This window comes from Triturus cristatus, chromosome 6 (genome assembly GCF_964204655.1).
Source record: "Triturus cristatus chromosome 6, aTriCri1.1, whole genome shotgun sequence".
Lineage (NCBI taxonomy): Eukaryota > Metazoa > Chordata > Amphibia > Caudata > Salamandridae > Triturus > Triturus cristatus.
Window position 1 is genome coordinate 1,295,064,642 of NC_140589.1, and position 22,633 is coordinate 1,295,087,274.

General features: G+C 52.2%; 1 protein-coding gene across 8 annotated transcripts in view; it reads left to right on the forward strand.

The window, feature by feature from the left end:
• Nucleotides 1-22,633, forward strand: part of LOC146821298 (katanin p60 ATPase-containing subunit A1-like) — a 214,861-nt gene that overhangs the window by 122,248 nt on the left and 69,980 nt on the right. For 6 of the 8 annotated variants that reach the window (XM_085612242.1, XM_085612248.1, XM_085612244.1 and 3 more), the window contains one exon: nucleotides 12,201-12,335. The exons of the other annotated variants lie outside the window; for them this stretch is intronic. In XM_085612242.1, coding sequence (XP_085468368.1) covers nucleotides 12,201-12,335 — 135 coding nt within the window. The remainder of the gene's footprint in view (nucleotides 1-12,200; nucleotides 12,336-22,633) is intronic. 8 annotated transcript variants of the gene reach the window in all.

The window sequence follows — 22,633 nt, forward strand, 5'->3', positions numbered from 1 at the left end:
TGTAAGAAGAAAATACGGTATGGATGCATGCGATTTCTGATGGATACATCTGCCAGTGGATTCCTCACCTTGTGAATATCCCCTGCGCCAGCAACATTCGGAAACTTTTGTAGCAGTCCACGCCGATGGGGTCGACGACGACGTCAGACACGGCTCCGCTCGCGACTCCGCTGACGTCACCGGCTCCATAAGACCTCGTCGGCGTGATGACGTCAGTTCCCTTTTTTCCGCGCCGTCGAAGCCAACGGATTTCGGGAATCTCTGTTAGCGGCATCGATACTTCGTGTATTTTCGTTGTTTTTCCTGTCTTCTTTGAAGATGTCGACAAAAGTCTGGGTTTAAGCCTTGCCGGGAGTGTGGCAAGCATATGTCCATCACTGACCCACATGAGGACTCTGTGTGGTGTTTATCCTCGGACCACGATGTGGATGGCTGTAACAGCTGCCGAAAGATGAGTACGAATGCTCTGAAGGAACGGGAGGCAAAGCTCTTTATTGCCAGAATGAAGGACAAGAGAGGGAGAAGGAGATTGAGATCGAGGTCTCGATCGAAGTCGAGGTCGGCGTCGAAGTCTACTTTGGGGCATGCTTCTCGAGCTAAGAAGCACAAGAAAAAGAGAAGACACTCCTCTCGGCACCATTCAGATAAGAGCACGGCGCCGAAGTCACCTGCTCGGCGTCGAAGGGACTCTGTTTCTCTTTCTACTGTGCCGGGTTCGCCTGCTGGTCCTTCATCTCCGGTGGTCTCTTTGTCTCCGGCTTCGCCGGTTCCATCCCCGGCTCCGGTTCCGTCTCCGGCTCCATCTCCGGCCCAGAAGATCTTCAAGCCCCGGGTGAGCCTGCGATGCCGTTGATTCCACTGTCGGCGCCGGTTGGCCCGAGTCCGGTGGGGCCTGGCCAGTATCCTGCTTTCCCTGGGCCAGGTCAGGACCCATCACATTACTTAAATGCAATGTATGGGGTATTTGCTCGTGCCATGTATGTCCCTGGTGCACCTGCGGGTCCGACGGGTCCTTTGGCATTTAACTTGGGGGTGCCGCAAGTATATCCTCAGGCCCCTTTCTATCCATTTTATCCAGCGACGCTGTCTTGGAATCCTCGGGCTCCGAGAACGTAGACGCCGCTTCCATCCTCGCCGGCTCCGGCTCGACCTCGTTCGACGCCGATGGCTCCGCCGGATCCACGGTCGACGCCGGCGCCGTCTGAGTCGATTACGGCGCCGAGGATTCGAAGAAGGGAGACTCAAAGGATTATTGAGGAGCAGAGATACCTTCAGGAGGAAGCGGAGGATGGAGAATTGGTGGAGTCGGATGAGGTTTTTGACGAGCTTAAGGAAGCTAGTGGTTTGGACCAGTCTCCTGAGTGGGAGATTACTCCGCCATCAGATGAGCCATCCAAGGACGTTGCACCCTACCGTGCAGTCATAAGGAGAGCTGCGGAGTTACTTGATCTCCAACTTCCAACAACGGAGTTTAAGTCGAACATCTTGACTGAAGTCTTGCATTCTCCCACAGCGGTGTCAGAGCCTTTGCTTCCATTTAATGAGGCCATTGCAGAACCTGTGTTGGAGGTGTGGCGCAAACCCTTTTCTGCTCCTGCGGTGTCTAAGACTATCGCTAGGAGATACAGAGCGGCCCCAGGTGATCCAGAATTTTTGTCGTCTCATCAATCGCCTGAGAGCTTGGTAATTCAGGCGGCTTGTTCTGGGAAGTCTAAAGGAGCCTTTCCACAGGTCCCTGGGGACAGAGGCAAAAAGACTGGACCAGTCGGCAAAGAAGGTGTTTTCATCAGCCAGCAAGGCTTTGAAATCGACTAACGCCACATGTCTTTTGGGACGCTATGTACATGCGCTGATGGATTCGGCTAGGAAACTGGTGCCGAAGCTACCTGATGAGGATAGAGCTGATTTTAACGACATCTTGGCTGATGCTCAGGCGGCTGCGCGGCAAGTGATCCAAAGTGGGTTGGACACAGCAGATTCTGTTGCAAGGATCATGGGGTCGTCGGTTGCAACTAGAAGTGCTTGGTTGAGAACTTCGGAGTTCTCTCAAGATGTGCAATCAACCCTATTTGATCTACCGTTTGATGGGTCTGGCCTCTTTGGGGGGAAAAAGGCAGATGCTGCTCTAGAAAGATTCAAAGAGCAAGGCAACTGCTAAATCTTTGGGACTCCAGTCTCAATCGAGAGGGTCTTTTAAGAGGTACAGAGGTTTTGGAAGGACATCTTTTCGAACCTATAGGCAGACTCCGCAGCAGCAGCAAGGTTCCTCGTCGAGAGGTTACAGAGGAAGAATCAGCTCTCCTCCTCCTCTTCCTCTTCCTCAGCCCCTCCCACCACCGCAAAACAGCCCTAGATCCGACATTCCGGATCATGCTGGTCCTGTGGGGGGCCGGCTTACCCATTTTCTACAAGATTGGGAATCTGGAACTACAGATCTCTGGGTTCTAGATCTTGTGGAAAATCGGTATGCCCTTCCCTTTCGGGAATTCCCTCCAAATTACCCTCCTTGCCAAGGGGCTTGCTCGGAGGACCACAGTCTTCTCCTGCAGGAGGAAGTCCTGAAGTTGTTTCAGAAAGGTGCGATAGAGGTGGTTCCAGAGCAGGAGAGGGGTCAGGGATGCTACTCCCGGTATTTCCTGATTCCGAAAAAGGACGGCAGATTGCGTCCGATATTGGACCTCAGGATCTTGAATTTTTATCTAAAGCAGGAGAAGTTCAAGATGCTCACCCTTGCTCAGGTTCTTCAAGCGCTGAATCAGGAGGACTGGATGGTGTCCATCGACTTGCAGGATGCGTATTTTCACATCCCAATCCTGAAGTCGCACAGAAAGTATCTCCGTTTCACGGTAGGGTCGCAACATTATCAGTTTGCGGTCCTCCCGTTTGGTCTTACTTCTGCACCCCGGGTCTTCACGAAGGTGATGGCAGTGGTGGCAGCCCATCTCAGAAGGTCAGGGGTCTCGGTTTTCCCCTATCTGGACGACGGGCTGATCAAGGCGGAGTCTCCAGAGAAGGTGCTGCATCATCTGCGGAATACAACTCGACTGTTGTACAACTTGGGGTTTTCATTCAATGTGCCCAAATCTCACCTGGTGCCCTCTCAGCGCAACCTGTTCATAGGTGCGGTACTGGACACTACTGTTTGTCGAGCATTCCCTCCTCCTCAAAGGATTCTCGACATACAGGAAATGATTCCTTTCTTTTACAACGGAGCGGTTGTTCCGGTCCTGAAGGTCCTTCGCCTGCTCGGTCTGTTTGCTTCTTGCATTCTGTTGGTCAACCATGCACGCTGGCACATGAGGGCGCTCCAATGGTGCCTCCGCAAGCAGTGGTATCGGCACAAGGGAGATCTCAGGGAGTCTGTGAGGATCTCCAGAGAAGCTGCGGCGGATCTATCTTGGTGGGGCATGGAGGGCAATCTGTCTCAAGGAAAGCCTTTCCATCTTCCTCCATCGGTGGCCACAGTGATGACGGATGCATCCATCTTAGGGTTGGGTGCTCCTCTGGGGGATCTGGAGATCAAGGGTCTTTGGTCTCCAGAGGAAAGGTTGCTTCACATCAACCTTCTGGAATTGCGGGCGATACGTTTGGCGCTCAAGGCCTTCCTCCCTTCCCTTCGCTGTCCGTCTGTTCAAGTCCTGACGGACAACACTACCGCGATGTGGTATATAAACAAACAGGGAGGAGTGGGGTCTCTTTGTCTCTGCAGAGAGACCCTGCGTCTATGGTCCTGGGCTCAGAACCATCAGATTTGTCTGATGGCAAATCATCTGGCCGGGGTGCGGACAGTCTCAGTCTGCAGTTCTCCGCCGACCACGAGTGGAGGCTCCATCCGGAGGTGGTTCGTCACGTCTTTCGGACGTGGGGAACGCCTCGGGTGGATCTATTTGCCACCCGCGAGAACGCGCACTGTCCGTTCTGCAGTATTCGATGCAAGGAGCATTGGGGGACGCGTTTCAGTTGAGTTGGGAGGTCTCGACTCCTTTACGCGTTTCCTCCCATACCCTTGATTCCTCGGGTTCTGAGGAAGATTCGCCAAGACCGGGCCCAAGTTATACTGATCGCTCCGGATTGGCCAAGAAGGGTGTGGTACACAGATCTTCTCCACCTCTCCTCCTACCCTCTGCTCCGTCTCCCGCTGAGGGCAGACCTCTCGCAGTCGGAGGGGCAGGTTCTACACCCCCCACCTCCAGAGCTTACACCTTCATGCCTGGAGATTGAACGGGGCAACCTGAATTCCTTCTCTCTCCCACCAGATGTGGTGGATGTTATTTTATCGGCCAGGCGACACTCCACCAAGTCCATTTACTCATATAGGTGGTCTAAGTTTGTTCTCTGGTGTGGGGAGAGGTCCATTGATCCTTTGAAGGCTCGTCTGTCTAATATTCTACAGTTTGCCCTTTCTCTTGCTCAGCAGGGCTTTGCTGTGGCTACGGTGAAAGGATATTTATCAGCTGTCGGCTTTCCTTTTGTTTGCCGGATCAGCCGTCATTATTCAAATCACCTATTGTTCTTCGTTTTATAAAGGGCCTTACAAACAAGTTTCCTCCTCCCTTTATTGTGCCTCAATGGGACTTAAATCGTGTACTAACCTATCTTATGGGTTCTCCCTTCGAAACCTTACACAAGTGTCCCTTGAGGTTGTTGTCCTTTAAGACAGGTTTCCTCGTTGCAATCACCTCGGCAAGGAGGGTAAGTGAGCTTCAAGCTCTAAGTTCGAAACCCCCATTCTTGACCATTCATGCTGAACGAATGGTACTCAGGACCAGGGCTGCATTTTTGCCTAAGGTGGTAACTCCCTTCCATTTGGGGCAGTCCATTACCCTTCCTTCTTTCTATCCTCCCCCGCACCCTTCCAAGGAGGAGGAGAGACTTCACCGCTTGGACCCTAAGAGGGCGGTGAGCTTCTACCTGGACAGGACAAGGGACTCCAGGATTGATGACCAGCTCTTTGTGGGCTTTGCTGGCTGCAGGAAGGGTCGAGCGGTGCACAAGCGCACCCTTTCCAGGTGGATTGTCTTGTGCATCAAGATATGCTACTCCCTAGCTGGTAAGGAGCCTCCGGAGGGTTTGAGGGCTCATTCTACCAGAGCAAAGTCTTCCACATCTGCCTTAGCTAGGGGTGTTCCGGTGGAGGACATTTGTAGGGTGGCAACTTGGGCCTCCCTCCACACCTTCGCAAAGCATTATTGCTTAGACACCGAGGTGAGGAGGGACGGACACTTTGCTCGTTCCGTCCTTCAGGATTTTCTGGTATAGAAGGGTGGACACCCTCCTCCGGGAGTGGGGACTGCTGTGGAATCTATTCACAAGGTGAGGAATCCACTGGCAGATGTATCCATCAGAACAAGTTACTTAACCTTTGGTAGCGCTTTTTCTGGTGGATACAGTATCTGCCTCTGGATTCCTCACTGACCCACCCGCCTCCCCGTTGTCCATCCTTCTAGACCGGTATTTCTATGCCTGTAATTCTATTGATGGGTTTCAAATGTGTTTATCACTGTCAAAAGCATTGTTATTTCTTGTGCTTTATTTATTTTCCACACTGAGTGTTGATATGCATATTGTATACTGTGTATATATATATATTGCTGTCCGTCCGTGTGCCTCGCAGGCACGGAAAAAAGGGGCGGAACTGACGTCATCACGCCGACTAGGTCTTCTTATGAAGCCGGTGACGTCAGCGGAGTCTCGAGCGGAGGCGTGTCTCTGTGACGTCGTCAACCCCATCGGCGTGGACTGCTACAAAAGTTTCCTAATGTTGCTGGCGCAGGGGATATTCACAAGGTGAGGAATCCACAGGCAGATACTGTATCCACCAGAAAAAGCGTTAACGAAGGTAAGTAACTTGGTCATTTGTGTAGCACAGACCTAGACGAAAGGCAGCAGAGTGCTGTACAGAACCAGAGGCAAATGCAATTGATTTGAAGGTTAGCTGTGCTCTGGAATGGACCATTCCAGATTGTGGGTGCATGAAAGGTGAAGGCCGGTTTCCTTGTGGTTTTTTTTTTTTTTTTTTTTTTTTTTTTTTGCAGTCTGAAGATGAGCTGACTGCAGGTATTCTTAGAGCATATGAAGATAGTAGGCATGTCACTCAGACATGGATACCTGTTAAATTGGCTTTTTAGGTCTCGGCTCGAAGGCTGCGCTTGCGCAGTCTTGCTCCGAGATTTAATGACTTGGAGAAGAGGGGCTTGAACCCGCCCCTCTTCTCCATTGGCTGGCCTCTTGAATGCTGGCCAACCATTGGAGAAGAAGTTTGTCTCTCCGAACAGGCCCAGTCCTTTTCGGATTCGGGGGCGTGTTTTTTGCTACTTTTCTCATTATCTCCTCCAGCCAATGGCAAGAGGAGAACACTCCCCCCGAATCCGAAAGCGCCGCTGCCTTTCTCCGAGGCATTTCTGCTTCGCCTCGGAGAAAGGCACTGGTGTGTGTAGTATCGGGGTAGTGTGCTTGTTTTTCAATCCAACCAGGTCAGAGCCCCCCGCCCCCCACCTGAGATGTCAAATCTGCCCAGCTGTGTCCCTCGCAGGTTGCACCCCATCCTGTAACCCAGGCACCGTTGGCGGCCCTGTCGTCTTGCCAGCAAGAGCTGCGCCCTGTTGCCTTTGTATATTTTTCTCAGGGTTGATTTGCTTTTCCCTTATTTGATGTTTACTCGGCTGATTCGTTCTTTGTTAGCTTACATTTCTTACCTGTTCATTTTACGCTCACGGGCTCGCTTTGTAATCTGAGCCGCAGCCAGACACGCATAGAATGGCCCCGTGGTTATCATTTACAGGTACCGCAGCCTACTTGTGGCCTGAGGGGGCGCTCTCGGCCCCGTGGCAGGGCGAGGGGCAAGTGTTCTGCTGTTCAATTGGCGTCGTGACGGCCCCGCTGGCCTTGTAGAGAGCGCCTCAAGGGGCCTTCTGCCCATGTGGCAGATAGAGTGCCCAGCTGTGCCCTCTGGAGGGGTGAGGGCCCAGCTGGCTTCGTGTCAAGGAGATGGGCGGGGGTTGGGGGCCTGCAAGGTCTGTGGGGGGCCCAGCGACCACTCGACATAGCAGTGGGACAAGAGGCCTCCTTGCCCTGTGCCAGGGCCAAAGAGAGGTGTGGGCGTGCCCTGCTATGTCCGTGGAGGGATGAGCGAGTGTAGGGGGGTCTGCTGTCCCCGTGGCAGGGCGAGAGTCAAGTCTGTCATAAATTTACACCTTTCGCTTATACGGTTTTATTTTTATCCAACTACGCAGTGCGTTCTGGGAGTTGTAGTTGCACTTTTCCCAATAAATTGTGGGTTTAAAAGTCCCTACAAATCCGACCGCGGAAAGTGGGCTAAAATGCCCCGACGGGCTGAGGGTGCAAAGTAAAAATGGCGCCAAGCTGGAGATAGCGCTAATGTGTCACATTCATGGTGGAAGGCGCTGCACGAGTGGTGATATCTTAACTCTGGGCTGCTTGGCAGTGGGAGCTCCGAGCAAGGATATGCGAGGGGAACCGAAGATCAGCGGCCGGATTACGTGGCTTGTCCGACACATAGCGCATGAGATGTGAAACTCAAAGCGCCTCTCGCTAATGGGAAGCGTCTGCAGGGCCAGGGAGGCTGCCAGGAACGCATTCATCGGGTCCCCGGGAACCAAAACCCAGAGCAAAATAATAAACTCGTCCCTTCCCTTCGCTGTTTGCAGTTGGAGGAATTTCACTGGGCGAGGGCGGGCGTCTAAACATTTCCAGATGGTGTCTGTAGGTTTCAGCTTTCCAAGCGGAGGGCGAGGCCTGGTGACCCGGGGTGGAAAGTGGGGACTTATTGAGCGGGAGGCGGTGGCACTGAGATGGGGCTACGGAGGGAGGGGTGGGGGGAGTCTCTGCAGGATTGGGGGAGAGTGTATGGGGTGGGGGGAGCTATTGATCTGTAGTGTTGAGCGAGGGGGGGGGGGGTGGAGGGGAGGCATGGTTTAAATGCAAGGGAGAATGATGTCAAGTGTGACCAGAAACGCCTAAATGGTGCCATTGCAATATCACAGATTGCATTTTTGACACTTACAAGCACGCCCCCAGACGACAATATCGAATCCGATTTATTGTATAAATTCTGAGTGAAATGGACAGTTCGGCGGTGAACATCTTGTGAAGAATAGGCACAATAAAGTGCTTACAAATGAACGTTTTGAAGTGCTGCACGTCTGCTTCTAAACGCGGTTTCCCTAGTGAAGGATGTCCAACGTGGGTCTCGGAAGGCCGCGTCATGTCAGATTTTTACGTTGGATAATTGTGCAAACAAAGGCCATATATTTTATATAGTGAATGGTTATCCCGATGTGTCATGAGCCCGTGGATGACACCATTCCATTATTTTGAGGTCATCAGACTGTGGATTACTTAATTCCGTAATGGCCAGAGCTGCTGACTTTGGATCTGGGGCATTGAGCCGCGCGGGGCACGCTGCAGTAATCCCCCTCCGGCAGGGGGCGGGGAGATGCAGGCTTCTCCTCAACCGTCGTCTATTTGGGGCGGCTGCGTAAGTCTTCTAAGAAGGGGTCGGATGACGGGGGGTAGGCTCTGGCTAGAATAAGCCACCTGTGGGGCAGGTGGAGAGAGCCCGAGGGTGGGCACATGGAGGAGGCGGGGCTTGCGAGAGAAGGACACTTGGGACAATGGGAATCTGCAGCAGGAGGGAGGGATTAGTGAGAAAGCTTCCCCCGTGTAGTGCGTGCCCCATGGGGGCGGGGGCCACCTTTGGTGGGAGTGGTCATATAGAGGGATTGGGCCAGGGGAAGGTGGAGTTAGGGAGTAGGGCATCTAGGAAAGGTGGCACACGGATTCGGAGTGGGCTACCTGGAGGACAGAAAGATGAGCAGCAGAAACTACTTGGGACAATGCGGATGATGGGGGGGTGTGGATGATGGGGGACCAGGGCATCTGTGTGTGGATGATGGGGGACCAGGGCATCTGTGTGTGGATGATGGGGGACCAGGGCATTTGTGCGTGGCTATTGCAGCAGACTGTTGAAACCTCCTGCTTTTAAAGCCAGACAGGAGATAAACACTGCTTAGTTCGTGTGGTCTCTCTTAAGTGTTTAGTAGCCTGTGCAGGCCCCCATTGCCTACCTGTTGTGATGCTTGCATTTTAATATCCTTGGCAGAAAGGGCATGATGCTGAGGGTGTGTGGGACCTTTGGAGCTTTCACTGTGTGGGTGGGTGGCTGTGTGTGGGTGGGTGGGTGGCTGTGTGTGGGTGGGTGGGTGGCTGTGTGTGTGTGGGTGGGTGGCTGTGTGTGTGTGGGTGGGTGGCTGTGTGTGGGTGGGTGGGTGGGTGGGTGGGTGGGTGGGTGGGTGGCTGGCTGGCTGGCTGTGTGTGGGTGGGTGGCTGGCTGTGGGTGGCTGGCTGGCTGGCTGGCTGGCTGGCTGGCTGGCTGGCTGGCTGTGTGTGGGTGGGTGGCTGTGTGTGGGTTGCTCTATTTGTGTGTGGGTTGCTCTATTTGTGTGTGGGTTGCTCTATTTGTGTGTGGGTTGCTCTATTTGTGTGTGGGTGGCTTTGTGTGGGTGGCTTTGTGTGGGTGCAAATGCAATAGGTCTCGCATTGGAGAGTGATTAAGCTATTGACATTGTAAATAACAATGCAGTTTCTTCTAATGTTTTAAAAACAAAAACTTAAACGAGAATAATGTCATGAACAATGCCAACAGCTCTAACTTTAACAATGCCGAGACCATTGCATTGTAAATGCTATTTAGATGGTGCTTCTAGTTCTAAAGATGTTGCCAGCTGAAACGGGAAGCAAGTGGATATCCATTAGGATGTGGCCAAATTCCTTCAAATGGTTGATTAGGCTTTCTGTGGTGTGTAATGCTTCCTTAAGTGGGGTGGTGCAATTTGGAGTCTTGGAGGCTGTGGACAATGTCTTGCAACCACTCAAAAGCAAGAGTTCAATAGCCGTTCTAAAGCAGCTTCGTCTGGAGAACTCTTTCAGTTTAGTAAAAAGCAGTGGTACCTGGCCAACTAATTTCTTTTGCCGATGTGCTTTTAAGACTTGAGAAATAAGTTGACCTAAGGAATTGCCAATAGGAGACAGTACTGCTTGTCTTCTTTGATTAGCACAATATGGCCTTCAGTCCTCGGATACCAATGTGTTTTTGCTGCGATCACTGCTTATAAGAATTCTTCAGAATTTGTTTTCATCAGGCCATTGGAATGTGAGCCTGTGAGATGTTTCCTCAATCGGGTCTCCCACCATGGGAGCTTATTTTCCTTTCCAAGTTAAGAGGCCTTCCATTTGAACCCATGCACCAGTCTAATATGAAACATTTTTTGTGGAAAGACACTTTTCTTGTAGCTGGAACATTTGGAAGAACGGTGAGTTGGTTTCAAGCTGTGTCAGAAGGAAGCTTACTTGGTTTTCCACTGTATCAAGGTTTCCTTGAAACACACTTCTCTTCTGCCCAAAGCCATTTTGGATGTTCACATTAAAGCAGTTTCCTTTCCAAATGTTTCCAGGTCATTCATCTCCAGCAGAAACATCACTCCATACCCTGGGTTTGAAAACCGTTCGGAAATATTATTTAATAAAACCAAAGGTTTTTGACAATCGAAACAGTTTGTCAATTATGGAGTAGTCTGCACCAGATTTGCTTCTGTAAACAAACCATAGATAAATGGATAATTTCCTGCATAACCACTTTCCATCAAAAGGTCAACATATCCCTTCCATATAAGCCTAAGGCCAATTCTACTCGGAGGAAAGCGACTTTTGCTGCCCTGATACCAGACATTTGCAGAGCTGCAATCTGGAGATTTGTTCATGCTAAACATTACTGTATTGACTGACTCCAGAACAGAACCTGGTATATCCTGTTTCCTCACATAACTTAGTTGCTTAGTAACTACTTGGTCCTTCACTGGTGGAAACCCCCACAAATGAGAATAATTGCTCCTGCTGTTGTCTTCCACTGTTTGTGGTTGTTCGAGAGAATCCCACGATGGACATTTGCTCATGTTTCAATGACATGGACCTTCTTACTGAGTCCATAAACAACCCTCCTACCTCTCAGTTTTCCAAATGAATTGGCAAAAAAATGCAACTGTAGTGATACTGCTACTGCATTTCCTTCAAACTTGAATGTCTTCTTATCTTGCACTGCATGATTGAAAAGGCTGGCAGTTTCAGGGGTGTCATTTAGGATTGTGTGTGCTCTGCCTAATGGAGGCTATATTTGTCCTTCCTTCAAAAGGCAAGCCAGCAGAGCTTTGAACACTGTTGGTGGAACTTCTTCACTCTTGGAACTTACTCTGTTCAATAATTGATTTTTCCAGACCATAGAGGTTAATATATGGCTCCACAGAAAGTTGGAGAGGCGTAATGGACCAGCTGTGTGTTCCAAGCACCATCAAACCTACAAACCCTGCGTCCACTCTAGCCCAAACCCCAACTCTTGCCACTAAATTATTCTTAGTAATATAAAATCAACAGAAAATTGGTTGTTACATTTTCCCACAAATTAAACAATTGTTTAGGAAAAGAGTACCTTATGGAATTAAGAACATTATGTGCATTTTTGTTGCATTCCTCCACTAAACACTTATTGGGGAGAAATTGCTTGGTCCTCCTGGTGGTCTTTCTTTCATTTTTGTAATTTTTTGGTACATTTATTTCATTTTTACATCGTTTTTCAGGCAGTCGCAGGATGAAAGTTGAGGGAAAATTCATTAAAAGCAAGCCCTTTTTTCATGTTTTTGTGTTTACAAACAAATCTCACTCGTACCATCAAGAAATTAATCTCATGCCAGTAGCGAGTAAAAAAATCTAAAATGATCATTTTCATTTTTCAAGCGTATTCGCCATAGAACCAGTGGGATTCTGGTGCCAAACAGGTGACCCCTAGGCACTGTAGATTGAGAAACTGAAGGGTGCAGCCCATTCAACTGTATGAAAAAGTTATAATATGTAAAATTGGGTTCCTGAAAGTGTTCTGCAGTTTGCGAACCCAATGCTTAATGAAATATGGGATTCGCGGTCATCTCTTGAATATATCCTTTGCTCACTGTTTGGTTAATGGTTGTTACACTACTACTATAAAGTCAATGAAAAGATTACAATCACAATAAACTGCTAGTAGTGCAGGACCTCCTCTTGAAGTAGCAGCTCACCAACTGAGTGTGTGGTTGTAATGCTATAAAATCTATAACCCAAATTGCAAAATCAGTGTATTGCTTTTCTCCTTTTAGGTGTGGGAGGATCTTCAGAAAATGATGATCCCTTAAGAATGGTAATGGTGCTTGCAGCAACTAACTTTCCCTGGGATATCGATGAGGCTCTTAGGCGGAGACTCGAAAAAAGAATTTACATTCCTTTACCATCAGGTAATCTAAATTAGAATGTTTGTACCTTTCTTGTAGATGCTTTTTTGCAGCATACATCCCAGTGGCAATTGTGCCCTCTGTCTTTTTTTCCACTTAATGGTGAAATTCCATAACTCTGACCTCCGCCTTTTGATTTTTTAAAAATCAAATGATACATAAATTTTTGCTTTATTGAACTTTCTGCCTGTCTTTCATTCTAAAGATGCATCTTTTCCTACACACCAAACCACTCCTCATTAAAGGCTTGAACGCCGTCTAAATCGCTCAACTTAGGGGTCATTTCCTGTCATAATGATCCTCTCAGGCTTGAAGCCTACTAGAAACAATTTGTTTTTGGTGAGTTTGCCTGTAGGATGGATATATTCTTAGGGATGGGAAAATGTGGCTTTGTAGGGAGGTAAATGTTTGGAGGGCAATAGTATGTTCAGCTATTGTTTTCTAGGTCCCTTTTTTCATGGGACATTGTGGATCCACTGGGGGCTAACGCACCAAGCAGCTGAGGTGTGATCATTCCCCTCCCATCAATCCTTGACACGCGTTCTGGCCCATCAGGGGCAAAGGTGCAATTTTTCATACTCCGATCTACAGTTATTGAGTCCTCATCCATTAAGGTTGCCCTGACATCTAGATAGTTTTGATGTCAAAACCCTCAATGATTACTCTTGACAGATTTCGGTCAGTACATATTTGGACATTGTTATCTAGTGCTGGAATCTTAGTTGGACTGTGACCTTTGGTTTTTGAGTTATCCCTTTTAAGATGGAGTGTATGCCACATCTACACCAGATTCCTGTCCCTGAAAATCTTCTTTACAAGGTGGGACAAATTGCAGCAATGACTCCACTCATGTGAATGTACTTCTCTGGTGGTGGTAAGACCGCAATGATACAACTGCAGATTGCTCCTCATCATCCTTGGTAATCCAGATTGTCATTCCCCCTGTGGACCCTTGGTGGATAAGGAAACTACAGCCAGGCATTTAAGGTGGTTTTTCACTCCTGCAGTTTGTCTGTTCTGTACACACATTGGTCACTTTAGAGCAGCTCTTACAAAATAGAATAGTTGTATGCAAAACTTTCCATACACAGGCTTCAATGGACGCTATATTTAAAGACCGTTGTTGAGAGGTGAAACTTATCCAACATAAAGGTTTACAAAGATTAGTAGTTTTAGATATGTAATGGATACATAAAAAGTGCTTTACTTCATAAGTGTTAAATGCTTTGATTTTTGTCACAGGGTCTTTACTAACCATGTCTTATACGGTTTTGTTTTCTCACTTGGCTAGGTCTATTCTTCAGGAATACTCTAATTCTGTTTAAGAGCAATAACCGCATTTACTAGAAGAACCTTTGAAGAGTTATTTAACCCCACAGCACTAATTTTAGTAAAAACATGGTGTATTTGTTTGTGGTACAGGATGCATCTGAAAGAAACACGTTAGTTAGATTCCTCACCTTAGAATATCCCCAGGCGTCAGGCTGGATCCGGAAAGATTTTTTGTAGCAATACCCCTTGCGCGTCGCTAGGCGTCTGCGGCTCCGCGTCCGTCGTTGGCGTCGTGCGCCGGAATGACGTCGCCGGAGTACTTAGACGCCGCCCTCGCGCGCTGACGTCAGTTCTTCTTTTTTCTGCGCCAGACAGCGCCGATCCGGGAAGAGCTTACCCCTTAGTCAATTTTTTTTGGGAACACATTTTATTAGTCAATTGTACAATCAGCGGAGCTCTGTACCCCAGAGACATCCGTAGCATCAATGTACCACACCTTGATTTTGACAATTTTACCATAGAATAACAAAAGTGGAATACATAAGGGCCATGCATATAAAATACAACCCCATTGAACAAGCTCCCCCCCCCCCCCCCAAACCCCCTCCACACCCCAAACCCCATCGCACACCCAGTCCAACGCCATCCGCAGGTATGATCCAAACCACAGCTATACTCTCACCTTGAGACATGCCCTACCTACACCCTGTCACCAACACTCGTGTGTTACATGCCACCCCCAGACAAACGGGGAAGATACAGCAAGACGCATGGATTCTATTCTGGGGCGGGTTCCAAATCCAATCTCCTGTAATCCGCCCAGCGCTTCCAGATTTTATAGTGCTTGCGCAGGCAACCTCGTGCTAGAAAGATGGGGGCCTCTAGACCCATGCAGAATCCAGTCCTGCTTTCCACACCGAAACGGAGGGTGCGGCCGTCGCCTACCAAGCCCTTGCAATGTCACGCTTTGCAATGGTAAAACCCAGGAGCATCAAATGGTGCTTGTAAACATTGCCCCCTATATCCTCCATGACATGCAGGAGTACTAATTTAGAAGACCGAGGGAGATCCCAGCCCAGGACCTCCGAGAGGCATGTCAGCACACCCCGCCAGAACCTAGACAACGCAGTACATTCCCATATGGTATGTAGTAAAGTCCCCTCCTCGCGCAGACAGCAAAGGCAATTCGGGGACGCCACCAGACCCGCCCTATACAGTTTGACCCTAGTAAAGTACACTATGCAGATATTTAAACTGAATTGGGCGAAGGCTTACCCACGTCCCCGCCCCATCCCCCCCCCCCCCCCCCCCCCCCCCGGTCGCGCGGAGACGCTGCAATGATGGGGAGCAGTGCGTTACTAGACACTGGTAGATCCTCGACACACAGCGGAAGCCCAAGCCCCTGGGTCGGCCCCTCCCCCCCCCCCCCCCCCCCCCCCCCCAGGACCCACAACGTAGATTTGCGCTCATTCATATATAACCCCTTGGTCTCCCCAAACACCTGCATAATGCGCAGCAACCGCGGGCCGGTCCTATCCAGTTGAGTAAGAAAGAATAGTACATCGTCCGCGTAGAGGGCAAATGCGATCAGACAATCTGCTTGCCCACTCCAGGCCGGACACCTGCGCATCAATACGAACCCATGCAGCTAGGGGCTCCATTGCTAAAGCGAACAGATAGGGCGACAGGGGGCACCCCTCCCTGGTGCCCCGACCAATGGAAAAAACCGAGGAGACCGATCCCACCACACGTACTGACGCTGTTATGTCCGTATATATAGTAGCATCAAGTAGGAGAGAAAACGGGGCCCCAGATTCAGCCGGCGTAGGATGGCGAGTACCCCCAGCTCAATGAATCGAAAGCCTGATCCATGTCAGCAAGCAATAGAGCCGCTCGCACCCCCAAACTCTCAGCCGCCGCTATCGCCGCATGGGCTCTGCGAATATTGTGACGGGTCGCCCGCCAAGGCATAAACCCCGCCTGATCCGGATGGACAATAGTCGAAATGTGGGGACGGAGACTGTTAGCCAGCGCCTTGGCCAGAATTTTAGCCTGTACGTTGAGAAGAGAAATGGGACGGTAAGAGGCATGATGCTCCGGGGGCCTGCCAGGCTTGTGAAAGACCACCACCTACGCATGTCTCCAATCTCTGGGCATGCAGCCGGCCTCCCTCGCCTCCTCCACCACCCGGCAATAATGGGGACCCAGCTGCTGGAAATATCGTTTGAAGAATTCATTTGGGAAGCCATTAGGACCTGGCGCTTTGCCGGGCAGAAGCTCCTGAAGAGCCGAATTAAACTCATCTGCCGAGAATGGGCGATCCAGAACAATGCGTACCTCATCCGCCAGAGCCCTGGGCGGGAGATTGTCCAGAAATCGTACGATAGCCTCCGCTGATACACTCTTGGGGAGCGTAGAGACCCGCATAGTAGACCGCAAAGCTTTCTGCAAGAACGGACGGATCTGACATCGGCCGACCGTCCGGACCGACCACCCCCAGGAGGACCAGGGAGCCCGTCTCCCCCTGACGCAATCTGTGCAGAAGCTTACTAGACTTGTCTCCCCACTGGTATATCCTGCTACAGGTCGCCAGCCACGCCGGTCTGGCCTCTTCGAGCAACAGGGACGAATATTCCTGTTGCGCCAGCACTAACTGGCAGCGGACCAGCCTCCCTCCTCCCCGCTGCGTGCTTCTAGGTCCAATACCTTTGCTTCTGCCTGAACAAGAGATTCCCTGTAGGCCCTACGAGCCGCCACACAATAGGAGATGTCAACCCCCCGCAGTGTGGGCTTCATCGCTTCCCACAAGGTAACTGCCGCCGAAACCGTACCTATATTTTGCGACCGGTAATGATCTATGGCTTCGCCCATGTGCTCCCTGTATTCTGCCCTTTGAAGGTTCCATGTAGAAAGGCGCCACCGGAAAGGTCCCCGCGCAAGACCAGCACGTAGTGTAATAGCTACAGGCGAGTGATCAACCCTCGGGGAAGAATATCAGCCTCCGTCACCCTGCTAGCTACCTCCCGAGACACAAATGTAATCGATACGAGAAAAGGAGTCGTGAACCGCCGAGAGGTAAGTGAACCCCGGAGTTGCGCCATGCAGCCGAAGCCACGGATCATCCCATTTCTGCCCTAGCATGAGGGAAGACAGCCAGGTGGGGCCGCAGACCAACGAGGCCCCGTCAGGCCTCCACCTGTCCACAGCAACATCCATCACATCATTCCAGTCCCCACCAATCGCAGCTTGGCCCTCCGGGACAGCCGTCATCACTGTCACAAGTTTCTCCACAAAGCCCCAGGACAATGGCGGCGGGGCAGAGACGCTACCCAAAATCATGGATTCGCCTCAACGTACCCTGCAGGAAAAGATATCTGCCCTGCGCATCACTCCACGTTTTTATGTGGATATAGGGGACTCGTCTGTGAATCAAGTCCGCTACCCCCCTTGAACCTCGCACAAAGCCCGCATGAAATACCTGGGTAAAGCCGAAGCGCTGAAAACAGAGCCTTAGTCCCCATAAGATGTGTCTCTTGGAGCATCAGGATATCAGCATTGGCACGTTAAGCCTGCTTAAGGATAGCGCCACGCTTAATCTTGTCTAACGCTCCCCTGACATTCCAACTTAGAATATGCAAGGACCCCAGGGAATCCACAGATCTACCCCCTTTGGCAGCCATACCAGGACATCCCAGCCGTGGAGGGCCTATTGGCCCAGGACATGACACACAGCGCGATCCCTACCTGCAAGTGGACAGTGCGATGGAAAACAGTTCCCCTTAACCCAACCAACCCCCCCCCCTGTACCTCAAACAATGAAGTACCTGTCCCGGCAGGCAGAGCAGGCATACCCCAACAGGGGGAACCACCCCTCACCCGCCAATGGATCCCCAAACTACAGTCCATTGTCCCTCAGCCCTATCCCCGTCTGAGATGCCTGACAGGAATACTGGCCCTGGTTGAGCTCCTCTGCCCCCTACAAGCAGTTCTCCAGAATGCGTACACACACACAAACATTGATCAGTCAGCGGGCGCCACTTGTTCTACAGCCGATTCTTTCAGCGATGGCGCATTTCCAGATCTGGACCGCCTTCTGGACCTGGAGCGACGAGACCCCCTCCCCCGGCCACCAGGCGCCCTCCGGACCACATCACCCGAGGAGGAGTCCGAGTCTTTCTCTGGCGGGGAGTAGGGGCGCAGCCGCACAGTCTCGTCCGTCCAACGGAAAACCTCCTCCGGGGAATCAAAGAACGTATGTGAGCGATAAACCACCCTCAGCCGGGCCGGGTAGAGCAGCGCATAGGGAAGTTGAAGTTCCCGCAGGCGGGCCTTAGCCGCAAGAAACGACTGCTGCAGTTGCTGGGTCCGCTTAGTATAGTCCGGGAATATCAGGATGCGCGCATTATTGTATCACAAAGAGTCCTGGGCCCTAGCCAGTTTCAGAATCGCGTCCCGGTCATGATAGTTGAGCAGTTTCGCGATCACTGGCCGCGGCCGAGCCCCTGGGGGAAGTTTCTGCATCAGGGCTCTGTGCGCTCGTTCCACAACAAAACATTTAGAGAGGGAGTCGGGGGGAGCCATCCCTCCAGCCACTGGGCGATGAATCTCTCCATACTTCCAGACTCGCACCCCTCCGGAAAACCAACAAAGCGAAGGTTGTTGCAGCGAGCCCTACCCTCCGCATCCTCCACCCTAGACTCCAAGTCCCGCTGAGCAGTCTCTAAAGATGTAACCCACTGCTGCAGGGTCGTCACCACATCCTCCACGCCGGAGATACGCGATTCAGTCTCGGTGATGCGTGCCACCGCGTTCCGCAGGTCTTGGCGTATCAACATGACATCAGATCCCACCGCACCTATCTTGGCGTCGAGGGCATCTCTAGACTGTGTGATCGCCGCCATGAGGGCAGCATTATCTGGGACAGCGCCCTGTGATCCACCAGCCGGGCCTCCGGGACCAGCAAACTTGTCCAGCGTGCTTTGCTTGGAGGGCCCCCCACCATGTTTGTCCCTCGTCATGTTGGACCAGGTATATTGCGGCGATCTTACTTCCAGCTGGCAGGCTCTCTCTGCGCACTCCGGCAGGGCCCCGCAGGCGATACCCGGGTGACCGCCCCGGCCAACGACTGTCCGCGCAGCACGATCCCACTGCCGAAGTGGCCGTCCAGGCACCCCTGCCGCGGGTCCCCAGGCCCCACGCTCCACGCAATCCAGCATGTGACAGTCAGCGCTCCACCACTAGCCCTCATGTGATGTGTGCTCCTCCAAGGCGTCGTATTGGGCCCCACCGACTCCCAGTAGCGCAGGGTCTCACAGGTCTGGACCCTCGATGGCACCCCCACCGAGCCCAGGGGACGAGCAGGACACACCTCTAGGCCTTCTGATAGACCCCGAAGGCCCAACCAATCCCAGTCGCCACGCCGTACCCCCACGCGGTCCGACAGTACCGCCGAACCCCACACAGAGCTGGAGACGATGGGGGGGGGGGGGGGGCAAGGATTCCGGCACTATCTACTTCACTCGGGGGATGCCACCACTCGCCCCACGGCGTTGGGATCCTCCCCGCAGCCCAAGTTGGCTGCCGATATTAGGGAATGCTCCTCCGTAAAGACCAGAAGCCACCAGGGGCCTCACGCGGAGGAATGGAGGTCCACTCACAGGCCATGATGTGCGCGTCTACCTCCTCGACCTAGGAGCCACGCTCCAGGCCCGCCTCAAGTGTGTCCAATGCGGAAGGAGGAGCCTAGCACGCATCCAAGATGGTCGCGTGAGCACAGGGCTCCCCGGACCCTCGCTGCTCTTCGGAATTTATCCTGACTTTATCCTGACTTGGTTGACGGATTCTGGAAGATGACCGTTGGCTGAACCCTAAACTCTTTTCAGAAACCAAATCGGACCTGGGAGACCTGATCTACAGTGGTTTGAACTTTTGAGGCCCAACTGATGGCTGTGCCCGGTGCGAAGGTGAACTGTGGAGCCGGGGCATAGTTGAACAACAACGGCATCGGGGCTGTGCCAGCGGCCGCCCCATCACTTTCGGTTTCACTTTTGGATCTCTGAGTGGCTGGACCGTGCAGTTGCTTTGTGCGGCTGGGGTTTTCACTCGGCCTTCGCTTGGTGCCTTTGCCTCCGCCTGATACCAGTGTGCCCATTGACTTTGGTCCTCTCGCACCGCCACATTGCGGTCTCTGGTACGGCTCTTGTCTGCTTCGCCTGTGCCCCTTCGCCGCTTGCTCGGTGGTCCCTTTCGGCGAGCGTGGGTCAACATGGGTGGCAAGGGGGATCCCGAGAGGCGTAAGACAAAGACATCCCTACGTGGGGGACCGGTCCAGACTAACAACATGGACCGCTACACTCAAGGTAAAGGGTCCCCTGGGACGGCCAGTGTTCTCCCGGATGACGCTGGTGGTGTTCCGTCCGTCCCTCCGGATTTGTCATTGCAGGACATCATGGGCGCCATTAATGGCATCAAGGAGACCATCGCTAAGCAGTACGAGGCCTTGGCCCGTAAAATCGACACGGTGGCCATTGATGTTACGCTAATCCGGGCGGATCTCTCTAAGACCAATGAGAGGGTTCAATCGCTGGATTTGCGGACGTCCACCCTTGGTACGGATGTGTCGGACCTGCAGACTGCTCTTGGCGACCTCAAGTCGGCCAACGACCTGATGGCCCGGCGGCTGGAGGACTTCGAGGGACGGGCTCGACGCAATAACATCCGCGTCATAGGTGTTCCAGAGACCTCCGACAATCGCCCGGTTGATCTTATGGTTGAGGATCTCATCCTCAACCAGCTTTCCCCCACTGGCCTGAGTAAGTTCTTTGCCGTGGAGCGGGCCCATCGAGTCCCGGGCGGTCGGCCGCGACCGGGGGCTCCCCCGAGGCCTATTGTTGCAAAAGTTTTTCACTACAGAGACCGAGATGCGATCCTGCAGGCCTCACGGGTACATGGCCCGGTCCGATATGAGAACTCATCCGTTAACTTTTTCCCGGACTTCACACAACTTGTCCAGAAGCAGCGGATGGGCTTCCAGGGGTTGAAGCGCCGTCTCCGGGACCTGGGTCTTAAGTACTCTATGCTTTTTCCTGCTTGGCTCCGAGTGGAATACGAAGACCGGACTACCTTTTTTGACTGTCCTGCGACTGTGAGTGACTGGCTGGATTCTCTACCGGACCGGGGTGACCGGCCTGGGCCTTCTGGTGGTGCCGAGGGTGGCGGGCCTCTTTTGGGGTGACTTTTGGTCCTTGACTTTGACATTTTGTTTGGTTCAGCTGGGTTCTACTTCTTTTGTACATTTTGTTTAATTATGATCTGTGTTGGGGGCGGGCAGGGACGGGTCCCTTTCCTCCTCCGGGGTCTTTTCGTAGAATGGGGTTGCTAGGGCGACAGGCACACTGCAAGTTGGGGTGGTTTTTTGGACCGCAGGGGTGCAGGGTGGGGGGAGTTGAATTCGAGGGGGGGGTTGGTGGGTGGGAGGGGTTGTTTGGATTTGTGTTTTTTGTTTTCAAGGCGAGGTATTGGCTCTGTTTCAGTCTCAGGTGTCGCGCTATTTGTTGGGGGACCCTTGATCTACTGGAGGGGATGGGGGGGGGGACGGGTTGAGATTGATGTCTTGGAACGTCAATGGATTGGGGGATCGTATCAAACGGGGTGTTGTGCTGCAATATTTGCGTCGTTTGACTCCTGATGTGGTATTCTTACAGGAGACGCATTTGGTTGGTAATGTTTGTCATGCCATGAACAGGGGGGGCTACCGACTCGTGGCCCATTCCGGTTTCACCACCGGCTCTAGAGGGGTGGGCATTCTCTTACGATCTTCACTTCCGCTAGAGATCACCAGGGTTGTCCTAGACGATAGAGGGCGCTATGCGCCCCTGACTGGGAGGTGGGAGGGACAGTCCCTTTCCTTGGTTTCGGTTTGTTCCCCCGGGCCTCCAGAACTCCACTTTCTCAGACTTGGGTCGTATGCTGCTTGAACTTCCTGACAGTCTTTTGCTTTTGGGTGGGGATTTTAATTCGGTCGTTTCGGGAGATCTGGATCGCCACCCGCCCAGGGCCCTCCCTGCTGCCCAGGTGTGGCTCGGCGGGCTCTTGGATACCCTCGGTCTGGTGGATTGTTGGAGGTTAATGCATCCGACACAGTTTCAGTACACATTTCACTCTGGGGCCCATGGGAGTCTTTCCAGATTGGATTATTTTCTTATGCCCGCGGCCCAGACTGCCCGGATTCGAGAGGTTAAGCACCTGGCCCGGGGTATCTCTGATCATTCCCCACTGTGGTTGCTTTTTGACACCGGGACGCGGTCCGTTAACCCTTGGTACTTGCGAGACCCCAAAATTCGTGATAGCCTTGTTAAGTCGATTGATCTGTATTTTCTCGAGAATGAGGGGTCGGTGTTGTCCTCAGTGTCCCTGTGGGAAGCCTTCAAAGCAGTGCTCCGCGGGCATGCCCTATCCCAGATAGTGGAGGCTAAGAGGGTTAAGAATGAGGTGGTGGTGAAGCTGGAGACTGAAGTATCGGGGCTGGAGGCGGCTTTGGAGACGGGTGTCACTCAGGACGGGCTTCACGCCCTCAGCTTGAAGCAGTTTGAATATAAGTCTCTTGTTACTGACGCTGCCAAGACCATGTATAGGGAGCAGCAGGGTAGGTTGTATGATGCCGGGGACAAGGCGGGTAAACTGATTGCTTGGTTGGACAAGAAGGAAAGAGTGAATCGTGTGGTCCCGGAGCTTCGGGTTTCGGATGGAGTGTGTGTGACTGACCCTGGTGAGATTGTGGAGTGTTTTGCTGACCACCTCCGGGCGGTGTACTCCCCGGTATCTGATAGAGATGAGGATGACTCTCGTCTCTTGCTGCGGGATATTGCCTTGCCCGGCTTATCCGTCGATGATCGTGAGCAGATGGAGGCCTCCCTGTCTGTCGACTAGATCGCTACCGCGATTCGTTCCCTTCGCTCGGGCAAGGCTATGGGCCCCAACGGACTGCCGATTGAACTGTATAAACTACGCCCGGATAAAATCGCGCCCTT